The sequence below is a fragment of the Haliotis rufescens genome, unplaced genomic scaffold, assembly GCF_023055435.1.
Source record: "Haliotis rufescens isolate VD_foot unplaced genomic scaffold, xgHalRufe1.0.p SCAF_2, whole genome shotgun sequence".
NCBI classification, from domain to species: Eukaryota; Metazoa; Mollusca; class Gastropoda; order Lepetellida; family Haliotidae; genus Haliotis; species Haliotis rufescens.
Genome location: NW_025963890.1, coordinates 7,410,990 through 7,425,538, shown reverse-complemented (window position 1 = coordinate 7,425,538; position 14,549 = coordinate 7,410,990). Strand labels below are relative to the sequence as shown.

At 44.6% G+C, this 14,549-nt stretch overlaps 1 protein-coding gene and 1 long non-coding RNA gene across 2 annotated transcripts; both read left to right on the top strand.

The window, feature by feature from the left end:
- Window positions 1-1,559: 1,559 nt before the first annotated feature.
- Window positions 1,560-2,870, top strand: LOC124147914. Its single transcript, XR_006862897.2, has 2 exons — window positions 1,560-1,796; window positions 2,389-2,870. It is a non-coding gene; the product is annotated as an uncharacterized LOC124147914 (long non-coding RNA).
- Window positions 2,871-5,417: 2,547 nt separating this feature from the next.
- Window positions 5,418-8,825, top strand: LOC124147913. The gene is made up of 2 exons (XM_046518764.2): window positions 5,418-5,548; window positions 8,187-8,825. The coding sequence occupies exons 1-2, from the start codon at window positions 5,479-5,481 to the stop codon at window positions 8,612-8,614; spliced, it is 498 nt and encodes a 165-aa protein (XP_046374720.2). The 5' UTR covers window positions 5,418-5,478; the 3' UTR covers window positions 8,615-8,825.
- Window positions 8,826-14,549: the final 5,724 nt, after the last annotated feature.

Genomic DNA, 14,549 nt, shown 5'->3' with positions numbered 1-14,549 from the left:
GTCAGTTAGTTCTTACACAGTACAGGTGAAAGAAAGCCAAGTATTGTAGTCATCCTGTTGGTGCTTATCAATACAATGAGAACTGAAGAAAAAGCTTATGTAAGGTGTGTACTAATTGCACACATCGCTGCATTTTGCAGAGTTGATATATCTTGAAATACTGTCAAGATCTTGCTACTCGCAACCGGTACTGCTTTGTTCAGCGGTAGCGAGCGCTAAGATCTGATTTTAATAGATTGAGGCGGCCTAAAACAAAACTCACTTGTTTCTGTGTATCATTTAATATAACAACATGTAAACTACGGTTATAACGAACTCAAAGGGACCACTAATTTTAGTTCGTTATAACCGCAATTCGTTATAAACATATATACAAAATATATAAAACAAATGGCTGGGAAAAAACAGTTATTTCCGCCAGTTCGTTCTAAGCGTGTTCGTTATAGACGTACTTTACTGTATAGATAGATAGATATTGTACATATATCACGGAATGCCCAACATTTACCGCAAGGTGTTATATAAATGACACTGATGAACGAGAACAGTAAGCTATTACTTACGACAAAGTTCTGTGCCGCGACGTAAGCCTGTTTGTATGTAGACCTACTTATTCATATTGAATAATCAGTAATGTAAAACTGCCAGTTACGCAAAGTTGACCATTCGTTTAATAACAAGCTACGAAGATAGCTACTGCTAACGAGTGAGTGAGTGAGTATGGTTTTACGCCGCTTTTAGCAATATTCCAGCAATATCACGGCGGGGGACACCAGAAATGGGCTTCACACATTGTACCCATGTCGGGAATCGAACCCGGGTCTTCGGCGTGACGAGCGAACGCTTTAACCACTAGGCTACCCGACCGCCCTACTGCTAACGAAGGAAAATGTCCGGTCGTTTTGGCTCCAAGAGTATATACACCTATCTCTGACACACATATATATTATTCAAATGTTAATATTAATACACCTATATATTATTCAAATGTTAATATTAATACACCTTTTAGATTTATTAGCTCATGATAAATTATCTTATGGATCCCTTGATACAGACAGGTTGCATACACAGCCCATGCTTCATTGCCATTGGAGGACTCGCTGAAATATATATTAAAAAGGAAAAAATACTGAAAAAGATATTCTACAGACAACCCCGTCCCAAGGACATTCCACAAAAAGCCCCCCTGTCCCAAGGATATTCTACAGAAAGTCTATCTGTCCCAGGGATGTTCTATAGAATGTCCCTCACTGGAAATATATTTTTCCTTTGAACACAGCCTGCATAACACTTACTACAATGCTTATTACCATCCGATCCCTATCGTAAAGGCACATATACCAGGGTGGCCTCTACCCTGGTGACGACTGAGGGCAACAACGCGTGTGGGTGAGCATCTACTTGGGCATCAGGCACCACCGTCACCCCCATTACTGACACATTTTAAACATACAGATATAATATCTGACAGATTGTACTCGGCGATGTCCCGATCTTGTTATAGCTGAAGTGGCTTTACAATGGATGATTCACGTTCACGAGATTAAGTCATTAATTTATTTGTGACACATCTAATTGCTCCTTGGGGTTGCCCCCATCAAGCAGTTACCTAATGCATCAACGCACCAATAATTCTATTGGAGGTCATAGTGTCGAGGTTTCCTATATATAAGCAAACAACACATTAAGTAAAGCCAACTGCTTATACTAAGAACAGAAGAAAATGGCCTCTGTCATGAATGCTGTGGCCCTTGTGTTCCTGTTAATGGCCGCTCAAGCCTACTGTGATTCAGGTAAGCCCACCCATGTTAAAATTCCTACAATATATGTATCTTAAACGTCAAGGAATCCTGTAGACAAATATTGTATCATTCATCCAATGAAGCAAAATAATAGTCTAGTGTGCATTTTGTAAACCGTGTGATCGGGACACCCACTCACATGTTTTTTCATGTAACTTAAACCTAAAAGATTCCCGACAAGTACTTGATCGCGTTCTACTAAATATAAGCGACTCGCCCTTTCCATAATCATAAAATATATCTGCTAAAAGCAGAGTTCATTGTACGATTCTGAATATATAATGAGCATGTGTTTATGAGTGAGTGGGTGAGTAGTGTTTAACGCCGCTTTTAACAGTATTCCATTGATATCACGGCGTGGCATCTTAATGTGGGAGGTAAGCCCGAAGTGATGCAGGTCTTAGACGTTTACCACTTCGGTGAAAACCACGAGCACGGGTATGGTGCTGACAAACCTAGAAACATAATCGTCACTAATGTGTCAGATTTGGGAATGTCCTCCATTTGTCTTCCATAAAACGTTTTGAAGTTGTGGTCCGTGTTTACATGAATCATTCGCCATATATTCTTTTTACCTCTACAGGATTTGGAAGAGAAATAAGAAGGATAATGTTTTCCAAACAACTGTTTCCTTCGTCAGCCAAGGGACCAATCAGCAGCCTCTTTCTTCTCCGCATATGGTGCCAGTACTTGCAGGACCTTGGATTTCAGATACCGTCAGTGTGCTTTACCTGAAATCTCCGCTGGACCTATCCAGGATGTGTAAGTGGAAGGAAGGAAGCGGTCTGTAATCGTTGTAATATACCCAAATTAGCTGGCAGCCTATATTTCATCCGCATTTGGTGCAAGTACTTGACGACAGGTGAATACAGATGTCATATCCTGCTTTGACTGAACTACGAAGTTTATGAAGATACATGTAACATGGCTGCATGAGGGTGTTCCATGCAATTTTCCCTTATCAGTGTCATTTAGTTTAATTCACATTTGTAATCGTCCCCTCACATGTAAACCATAATGTATGTTACACACATATTTCTATAATAAAGATAATTTTACAACTTTTAATATCATAAGCGTTATTTTATGTTCTTTAACTTCTTTTGAGTCACACTCCGTCGCAGTGGTGACTCAGCATAACACCACTGCCACAGGCTAATTTGCATATCACGTGACCGGACTTTTCTCTTGTTTGTAAACAAACGCGCTTTTTCAGAAATCAGTATAGAACGGACTAATGCAAGTATTTTGGGGCGCTTTACATATTGTTTTGCATAATTATATAGATATGCTACTACAACTGCGACAGTGAGCTGCATGACAATATATATTTATGCATCAAAGTGACCGTGTCGCTAGCTCTCCGTTGGGCTTCGATGACAGCACGTGGAGCCGTACAACCAATGTAAACATAGGATAACTACGCAAAAACAAGTAGATTTTTACGTATTTGCATACTTTCTCAATGAAAGTTAACCATTCTTTGACATTTGTTTATGAAAATGTGTAGACTTGTCAAACATGAAACGGATGAAAAGCATATGCAATATCTTGAATGGACTGTGAAAGATGTGACGAATCGTCACATGGCGCTGGCCTGTGGCAGAGGTACTATGCTGGCTGGCTGCCGGCCGCATGGAACTCTGGGTAGGAGAGTGCTTTTGAGTAGCATACATTACAAAACATTATATCAATAAGTACATAATATATACTAGCAGAAAAAGTTCCCGTGTACCACTGATGACTGTGGGAAATAATAACTAAACGCAAACAAAGAAAGATCTTGAAACAGAACAATATATTGATGTCCATGAAACATGAATTGATAATGGCAGAATCCACACATGTCTTCTGTAAACGTCATCTCAAGTTGAAAGTGGCGTGGGGTCAATTGTCAGTTCACAAGTCAGTATCGGCTATGACCACCATTAGCAGTGACAGACCGCCGTCATATAGCTGGAATATTGCTGAATGCGGCATTAAACAACAAACAAACAAATAGCAGTGACACAAGCTTGACACCGGCGACTCACTGACGACACAAGATGGTTGAGGGAGGCTTGTGGGATGTCTCTTCAGATCTGGACCAAAGCCTGTCGCAGCCGGATCAACATCAACGGCTTATTTGGCAGTTGGCGTAAACGACGTTTGAGTTCACCCACCCATGTTTCATTGGCGACGACAGGCCAGCAGCCCAAGGAATGGTGTGTGTGTGTGTGTGTGTGTGTGTGTGTGTGTGTGTGTGTGTGGGGGGGGGGGTGTGTGCTCTGTTGTCCAATGTAGCCTGTGACCACACGTGCAGGTGGAAGCGGGTATTGTCCTGCTGTAAATAAAAGCTACAGAAGCCATGTCCATAATCATAAGAAATATCGGATAAAAGCAGGGCCCTTGTACGATTCCGACTATATAATGAACGTATGTTTATCAATCACGATCAAACAGTGGTGATGATTCAAGTTTTTCGCGAACAGGTGAGAGTACCCTGTCCCACCGGCACCCGTATAGTGATGGGACTGGAGGACGCGATGACGTCAGGGTACCATAACCTGTAAAATTGCCATCGATGACCACAAGATGGGTCCTGTAGCATGCACGCGTCAGTGTAACGTTCCATAAAAAACTGACGTCGATAAACATGCTGACGGCCCTTACTGCTGGCAAGATGAAACTTGAACCTCTGACTGTGTCTTGACCATGCCAGGCGTGCTGTTCGATGCATGGCAGCAAAATGGAGGTACAGCTGGACGTGGTCGGATGTTATTCACATTCAACAATCGGACGTAATGTCAGGGATGCGTCCGGCTGTCAAAGCTCGCTCAGTAACAAAGTAGAGACAATTTATGGACTTCTGTAAAGGAGGCGTTTCGGTATAGATCCTTGTACCGTTGTCAAGCACGACTTGAAGTTCTTATCCATAATTTGTCTCCATTTTGTCATCCGTCAACTTCTAAGTAATGCCTATAAAACAATTCGCTCTGTATCTATCACCGTCAGACCGTCCTAATTAGAAGTAATTTGGAGTATTCCACGACAACAGTACATATTGCTTTAACAATATCCTCTGTGTGACAACTGGCAAAATTGAATGTGTGACAAATGGAGGGAACATTTACGAGGCTTAGCCGTCAACAAAGTTGCTTTTCACAGTTAAAAAACTTCAACGATTTACTGTTTAAATTGACTCGGCCCAACGTCTTCTGTGAATGTGTGACGAATCGGATGCACGTGCAATCCAGTGATTGACATCATGAGCATCGATGTATGGTAAATATCCTGTATTAGGAATAAACACTGTGTATTTAGCTCGCCAAGGCTCGCTAAATACAATGTTTATTCCTAATGAAGGATATTTACAATCCCCAAACACACTCGCGTGATAACCTCTATAATTTAGATGTGGCACATCTACATTGTAATTCCCTCTAAGTGTTAACCCTCCAACACCCATCCCACCCTACCCTGTCACACAAGTTTTCTTCACGGATGTTGTGTCGTCTTTAATCAATCATTCGACGCCCTCGGCTAATAAAAAAACCCATCCACGCACTACTCATTTTATCGTGGTTTATAGGGTCGTGGCTTCCTGTATCCTTATATATATATATAGATATATAAGCAAACTAAATTACCTTCTCATTAAGTTAAGCCAACTGCTTACTAAGGGCAGAAGACGATGGCCTCCGTCAGGTATACTTTGACCCTTCTGTTCCTGGTAATGACCGTTCAAGCCTACCGTTATTCAAGTAAGTCCTATTAATGTTCCAAAATCTAGAATGTGTGTTTATGTATCTTAACCTTCAAGGAATCCCGTAGATAAATGTTTAATCATTGATCTAAGAAAGCAACAGTGCACGAGTGCATCTTGTTAACCATTTAATCTGGACACCACCAAGAATGTTTGTTAATGTAACTTAAACTTAAATCGTAGCCAAGTAATTGACTGCGGTTTTTAAGCAATAGTTGGTGGGTTTGTTGTTCAGCGCCGAACTCAGCAATATTCCAGATATACAACGGCCGTCTTTAAATAATCGAGTCTGGACCAGACAGTTGGGATCGATGACATGCATCAGCCAAGTCAGCAAGCCTGACCACCCGATCCCGTTAGTCGCCTCTTAGGACAAGCATATTCGCTTTTTACGCCAAGCATGGGTTGCTGAAGACCTATTCTACCCCGGATCTTCAAGGGTCTTAAAGCAATACTACTGTCTTACGTGCAGGTATTTAACCCCTATGGGGAGGTGGGGTAAAGCGGTTCGCTTGTCACGGCGAAGATTCGGGTTCGATTCCCCAAATGGTTACAATGCGTGAAGCCCATTTCTGGTGTTTCCCGCCGTAATATTGCTGGAATATTGCTAAAAGCGGCGTAAAACCATACACACTCACTCACTTAACCCCTGTAATTCAGACACCTCCTTTTCGGCGCCAATCTGGTGAGTGAGGTTTTAAGCCTCGAAACTAAATTCACGGAATATCAATGAAGATAATCAACACGTGTCGAGCGAACGCAATATCCAGATAGCAAACGACGTTTGATGTTTCGTTGCCATGAAGAGGGTCATGAAAAATGACTTTAGGGAGGGTTATGTACACGGGGAGAGAGAAGCGTCTTCCTTAGGATATCCGGATTAACACAGCATAATATAATTAAGACAACATAATACAGATTTTGTACATCCCAAACCTTTCGAGGTATCCGGTCCAGATGTAACGGTCTACTCGTTGTCTCGGCGGTTATATGGCGAGAAAGTTGGTGCAACTCCGCTTTGATAGTATTTCAGTTAAATCATGACGCGACAGCTTCAGGGGGAACAAAACCCCACGTGACATACATGTACTTCGTGTGTAGGCATGGTGCTGACAAACCAAAACTCGTGTTTCACGGGTATGTTTACCTTAGCTTTGAAAGAATTGTTAGTAATGCATCTTAATGAATCCAAATAAATATATCTGAATGAAACGATTGCAGTTGTGATGTTTGTGATGTATTCATACAAATAAAAGCAAACAAATCCTTTTCATAATCATAAGACATCGTTGCTCAAACAGCACTATACCGTATTCGACGTAATAAGCGCCCCGCTCTAATAAGCGCCCACGGCGATATTTGCTAATATATTGGCTCGTGAACACTCCCAATTAGCACCCCGTCGTACATATACATGTCACATGTTTTATTCAACAAAATAATATTCTAATAGAGCCCCCTATTTCTAATTTTGAGAGCGCTCTGGGCCCTTATTACGTCGAATACGGTAATTCATATCTATGATGATTGCCTGCTTGAACTTGACATTGTTGCAAATGGTTTGTTACATTGTTGCAAATGGTCTGTTACATTGTTGGCTAGTTATCCAAGACACTGGATATTACTATCGAGCTATTGGTCTGGCGGACCGGCTGCAGATGTAGTTATGTCATGCACAGTGCCTTTTCAATCTGATATAAATGAGATATTCTACTCCTATACAATGCCATGGTACGTGAAACTCTGACGACACATCTATCGGAGGTCGAGGCAGGTGAATTTTCAAAATCAGCCTCGAGGCTTCCCAGTTCTGCGAACGAGTGAGCGAAGCAGTCAGAACGGCATATCTGATTTCTGTATTTAGAACTCAACCTACATTTTTAACCAATCAGACGGTCGGATTTTCCTGACAAAATAGACACTTAATGATTAAGAACTCAAGGCTAAATGCCTCTTCATGACACGCCCACACAGGCTTTCATTGGTCAAAGGAAACGAACCAAACCGACTAGATCCGATGCAGATAGTTAAGATAATTGTTGTTCCTGAGCGCCAAGATATTTGTGGTCTGTATATTTATTACGTCCTAGCCGAAGTTGCAAACCAATGAAGCGATTCATGTTAGGAAACTGAGTGGTTAAAGAACCGACGTATCATTCATTTAGACTGGGCGTCCAGGTTCACTCAGGGTTTGCCTGACGTGTCCTATATCTTCAAGCAGGGAGTTATCGTATCAGAGTAAAAGATCTGATTTTATTGAGATTAAGCACCTACTGCTTCATTCCCAGAATCCTCTACCTGGGACCCGTGAAGATTCCGGGGTAGAATAGGTCTTCAGCAACCCATGCTTGTCGTAAAATGCGACTAACGGCATCAGGTGGTCAGGCTCGCTGACTTGGTTGATGCATGTCATCGATCCCAATTGCGTGGATCGATGCTCATGATATCAATCCCTGGATTGTCTGGTCCACACTCGATTATTTACAGACCGCCGTCATATAGCTGGAATATTGCTAAGTGCGGCGTTAAAGAACAAACCAAAAACAAACAAAAAACCTCTACCTGGGTATATGTAATGTATCAGTGTGGTCAGTATTCACATGATTCATTGACGATGGTTTTCTTGACTTTTCCAGGATTTTCAAAAAGATGGATGGTGAACTCTTCTGAACGATTGAATCCTTGGTCCAAAAGAATGATGGTGAACTCTTCTGAACGATTGAATCCTTGGTCCAAAAGATGGATGGTGAACTCTTCTGAACGATTGAATCCTTGGTCAAAAAGAATGCTGGTGAACACTTCTGAACGATTGAATCCTTGGTCAAAAAGAATGCTGGTGAACACTTCTGAACGATTGAATCCTTGGTCAAAAAGAATGCTGGTGAACTCTTCTGAACGATTGAATCCTTGGTCAAAAAGAATGATGGCGAACTCTTCTGAACCATTGAATCCTTGGTCTGGTCAAGCTAGCGGTTTTGCAGGCAGCCTAATCCTTCTCCGACTATGGTGCCAGTACTTTAAGGACAGGGGAATACAGATATCTTCAGGCTGCTTCACGGACTGAACCCTCCCCTATAAGATGTGAAGATCATAAACATACATGTAATGGTTATATAAAGTGGATGTTTCATGTATTGTTCTCTTATTCCTGTCTACCCGTGAAGATTCCGGGGTAGAATAGATCTTCAGCAACCCATGCTTGTCGTAAAAGGCGACTAACGGGATGGGGTGGTCAGGCTTGATGCATGTCATTGATCCCAATTGCATGGATCGATGCACACGATATTAATCACTGGCTTGTCTGGTCCAGACTCGATTATTTACAGACCGCCGTCATATAGCTGGAATATTGCTGAGTGCGGCGTTAAACAACAAACAAACCAACCAACCAATCGTATTCCTGTCATCCAGTTCAATGTGTATTTGTAATCCTACCCTCACGTGTAAAACATTAAGGCCAGGGTATTATGGGAGCCTTTTTGGCCAAAGTGATCTAAATAATTTAAGAAATGAAGAAAACATTTAGAAATCGTCATGAAAGTGCATCTTTTGAGAATTTGAACACTTGCACGTTATGGACTAGTAGCAATTCTAAATGTATAGGTAAGGCTAAAATGTGCGAGAAAGACTGATCTAAGAGCTAACGAAGCGTTTCTCTAATATTTGAACACCAGTCCTTGGCCCAAATGTCTTACTTATAATGTAGATGTAGGTGAAGACAAACATACAAACAACATTAAAATACATATGTGTCAGGTACTTAGTCATAGTCAAAGTTTCGCTGAAAGTTTGAGTAATCAGTCATTTTCACTGAAGGAGCATTTATTTAATTTGTTTGACAACAATCCCCCTCCCCCTTCCCCCAACAAACTGTTTATGCATTGAGCACCATCAAACAATCTATGCACTTTCACTTTAAACACAAACGATTCAGAAATCAAATGGATGTCCTCTAATTGTAGCGCTAGTAATGTATTGTTCATGTTCAAAACTTGCAAGTGCACGAAAGAAGCCTGAGTAACGCAGGTACGGAAGCTCACCTTTATTTGAGGGGTGACATTTAGGAGGTTTTTGTTTTGTTTTTGTTTGTTGTTTAATTCCTCACTCAGCAATATTCCAGCTATATGATGGCGGTCTGTAAATAATCGAGTCTGGACCAGACAATCCAGTGATTGACATCAGGAACATCGATATACGCAATTGGGATACCATGACATACATCAACCAAGTCAGCGAGCCTGACCACCCGATTCCGCTAGTCGCCTCTTACGACAAGCACAGTCGCCATTTTCGGCAAGCATGGGTTGATGAAGACCTATTCTACCCTGGATCTTCATGGGTCCATTTAGGAGGTGAAGATGTTGTACCAAGATGTTGTAAAAACACAAAATTCAATTATAAATAAGATATATCTTCAAAACATGTTGTAATGTCTTTTTTTAATGTGATCATATTTTGTCATATATGCCCACAAAAGACTTATAGATAAAACTGTCCGGTATGTCCGATGCAATTCCCTTTTTTACTTGTACCATATGTCCCCGTGTTTTTTCAGGTGAACAATTGACTTGCGTTTGCATTTGTCTGTGAAGGGTGCCATCGGTGGAGCAGGATACGCTAACCTTTTCGCGTACACCTTTTCGTCTAAGGCGCCGCAATTCGCTGTGCAGAGTTGAGTCCTTTTGGTACGCCAGAAACCTATGATTGTGTGTTCGAATCTCGGTTTGCCCAGATAATGTTTCTAGGTTTGTCAGCATCATACCCGTGCTAGTTAGTTTCACCGAAGTGGAATGCGTAGGATACCTACATCACTTCGGGCTTCCCTCCCACATTAAGCTGATACGTCGTCATATAACTGGAATACTGTCACTCACAACTCACTCACTCTTGAGTAAACACATTAATTAGATCACAGATGAGGCAGATACTTAATAATTGGATTAACACTTACACCGAGTGTTTAATCCATGAACAGGTTTCAAGAAATTGCTCAATCGGGATACTGCATTATTGTATTTAATCTATTACATAAGAAAAAAGGAGGCGGTCGGGTAGCCTAGTGGTTAAAACGTTCGCTCGTCACGCCGAAGACCCGGGTTCGATTGCCGACATGAGTACAATGTGAGAAGCCCATTTCTGGTGTCCCCGCCGTGATATTGCGGGAATATTGCTAAAAGCGGCGTAAAACCATACTCACTCACTCACATAAGAAAAAAGGAGGCGGTCGGGTAGCCTAGTGGTTAAAACGTTCGCTCGTCATGCCGAAGACCCGGGTTCGATTGCCGACATGAGTTCAATGTGAGAAGCCCATTTCTGGTGTCCCCCGCCGTGATATTGCGGGAATATTGCTAAAAGCGGCGTAAAGCCAAACTCACTCACTCACATAAGAAACGTCACGAATACTGGTACATGTCTATCTCAAGGCATTGTGAAGGTGTATAATATATAATTAATCGAAAGCCTCTAATTTGCCGCTATTGCTATGATCAAATCGTGGAAATGAACTTTCAAAATATCTTAATCATGTCCGTTTGGGCGGGTGGGTAACCTGGTAAAAAAAAAGTGTCGCCCGTCATGAGCCGGGTTCGATTCCCCTGCCGTGTGAAATTGATGGAATATTGCTAAAATATTGTTGCGTAAACCCATACCCACTCTCTCACGTTGTTCACCGCAAAATTTCACAAATACACATGAAAGCACTGACCCTGTCGTGCACAACACTGCAGATGCTGCCGTTTCTAACGATGTAAAGTGAGTGAGTGAGTGAGTGAGTATGGTTTTACGCCGCTTTTAGCAATATTCCAGCAATATCACGGCGGGAGACACCAGAAATGGGCTTCACATAACAATGTAAAGCTTCAACTATTATTGAAATTAGCAGGAGACAAGTTTTGTGAGATCAAAGATCTTTTCGATCTTGTCTTGAAAGTCAGGATCGATCATCAAAGGCGTAGATTCAACCTTGACCAACAATAAACAATGGCAGGACATGTACATGTTTTGGGGAAATACACACAGATACAATACAATTGTCAAGAACCTTCAGATCTTCACTGGCAAGAAAATTCAACTGAAATTGAGTGTTCATGGCTATATACATATCAGCATTTACAGATGTCACCGGACGTTCATCAGTGGGCACACGCAGGCACACAGTGTGTAACTATTCCCATCTTACAAGCACAGTGACCCCGGACACCCACTAACGCCTGAGGATCGGTTCCACCCTGCTAACCAACTCTTGTGGGCGAGCGTCTGATCGGTTCTACCCTGCTAACCAACTCTTGTGGGCGAGCGTCTGATTGGCTCTACCCTGCTAAAAACTCTAGTTGGCGAGCGTCTGATCGGCTCTACCCTGCTAACCAACTCTAGTGGGCGAGCGTCTGATCGGCTGGACCCTGCTAACCAACTCTAGTGGGCGAGCGTCTGATCGGCTGGACCCTGCTAACCAACTCTAGTGGGCGAGCGTCTGATTGGCTATACCCTGCTAACCAACTCTAGTGGGCGAGCGTCTGATTGGCTCTACCCTGCTAACCAACTCTAGTGGGCGAGCGTCTGATTGGCTCTACCCTGCTAACCAACTCTGGTGGGCGAGTGTCTGATTGGCTATACCCTGCTAACCAACTGTTGTGACGAGTGTCTGATCGGTTCTACCCTGCTAACCAACTCTTGTGGGCGAGCGTCTGATTGGCTATACCCTGCTAACCAACTGTTGTGACGAGTGTCTGATCGGTTCTACCCTGCTAACCAACTCTTGTGGGCGAGCGTCTGATTGGCTATACCCTGCTAACCAACTCTAGTGGGCGAGCGTCTGATTGGCTGGACCCTGCTAACCAACTCTGGTGGGCGAGTGTCTGATTGGCTATACCCTGCTAACCAACACTTGTGGGCGAGCGTCTGATCGGCTGGACCCTGCTAACCAACTGTTGTGACGAGTGTCTGATCGGTTCTACCCTGCTAACCAACTCTTGTGGGCGAGCGTCTGATTGGCTGGACCCTGCTAACCAACTGTTGTGACGAGTGTCTGATCGGTTCTACCCTGCTAACCAACACTTGTGGGCGAGCGTCTGATCGGCTGGACCCTGCTAACCAACTGTTGTGACGAGTGTCTGATCGGTTCTACCCTGCTAACCAACTCTTGTGGGCGAGCGTCTGATTGGCTGGACCCTGCTAACAACTCTAGTGGGCGAGCGTCTGATTGGCTGGACCCTGCTAAAAACTCTAGTTGGCGAGCGTCTGATCGGCTGGACCCTGCTAACAACTCTTGTGGGCGAGCGTCTGATCGGCTGGACCCTGCTAACCAACTCTAGTGGGCGAGCGTCTGATCGGCTGGACCCTGCTAACAACTCTTGTGGGCGAGCGTCTGATCGGCTGGACCCTTCTAACCAACTGTTGTGGGCGAGTGTCTGATCGGCTGGACCCTGCTAACAACTCTTGTGGGCGAGTGTCTGATCGGCTGGACCCTGCTAACAACTCTTGTGGGCGAGTGTCTGATCGGCTGGACCCTGCTAACAACTCTTGTGGGCGAGTGTCTGATTGGCTGGACCCTGCTAACAACTCTTGTGGGCGAGTGTCTGATCGGCTGGACCCTGCTAACAACTCTTGTGGGCGAGTGTCTGATCGGCTGGACCCTGCTAACAACTCTTGTGGGCGAGCGTCTGATCGGCTGGACCCTGCTAACAACTCTTGTGGGCGAGTGTCTGATCGGCTGGACCCTGCTAACAACTCTTGTGGGCGAGTGTCTGATCGGCTGGACCCTGCTAACAACTCTTCTGGGCGAGTGTCTGATCGGCTGGACCCTGCTAACAACTCTTGTGGGCGAGTGTCTGATCGGCTGGACCCTGCTAACAACTCTAGTGGGCGAGCGTCTGATTGGCTGGACCCTGCTAACAACTCTTGTGGGCGAGCGTCTGATCGGCTGGACCCTGCTAACAACTCTTGTGGGCGAGCGTCTGATCGGCTGGACCCTGCTAACAACTCTAGTGGGCGAGCGTCTGATCGGCTGGACCCTGCTAACCAACTCTAGTGGGCGAGCGTCTGATCGGCTGGACCCTGCTAACAACTCTTGTGGGCGAGTGTCTGATCGGCTGGACCCTGCTAACAACTCTAGTGGGCGAGCGTCTGATCGGCTGGACCCTGCTAACAACTCTGGTGGGTGAGCGTCTGATCGGCTGGACCCTGCTAACAACTCTTGTGGGCGAGCGTCTGATCGGCTGGACCCTGCTAACAACTCTTGTGGGCGAGTGTCTGATCGGCTGGAGCCTGCTAACAACTCTTGTGGGCGAGTGTCTGATCGGCTGGACCCTGCTAACAACTCTTGTGGGCGAGTGTCTGATCGGCTGGACCCTGCTAACAACTCTAGTGGGCGAGCGTCTGATCGGCTGGACCCTGCTAACAACTCTTGTGGGCGAGTGTCTGATCGGCTGGACCCTGCTAACAACTCTTGTGGGCGAGTGTCTGATCGGCTGGACCCTGCTAACAACTCTAGTGGGCGAGCGTCTGATCGGCTGGACCCTGCTAACAACTCTAGTGGGCGAGCGTCTGATCGGCTGGACCCTGCTAACAACTCTTGTGGGCGAGTGTCTGATCGGCTGGACCCTGCTAACAACTCTTGTGGGCGAGTGTCTGATCGGCTGGACCCTGCTAACAACTCTGGTGGGTGAGCGTCTGATCGGCTGGACCCTGCTAACAACTCTTGTGGGCGAGCGTCTGATCGGCTGGACCCTGCTAACAACTCTTGTGGGCGAGTGTCTGATCGGCTGGACCCTGCTAACAACTCTTGTGGGCGAGTGTCTGATCGGCTGGACCCTGCTAACAACTCTTGTGGGCGAGTGTCTGATCGGCTGGACCCTGCTAACAACTCTTGTGGGCGAGTGTCTGATCGGCTGGACCCTGCTAACAACTCTTGTGGGCGAGTGTCTGATCGGCTGGACCCTGCTAACAACTCTAGTGGGCGAGCGTCTGATCGGCTGGACCCTGCTAACAACTCTTGTGGGCGA

What these genes read in the sequence shown, in the direction of transcription:
- LOC124147913 (XM_046518764.2), top strand. Translation starts at nt 5,479, where the DNA reads ATGGCCTCCGTCAGGTATACTTTGACCCTTCTGTTCCTGGTAATGACC. An exon ending in TCAAGCCTACCGTTATTCAA is followed by an intron (nt 5,549 to 8,186) that starts GTAAGTCCTATT and finishes TGACTTTTCCAG; the next exon opens with GATTTTCAAAAAGATGGATG.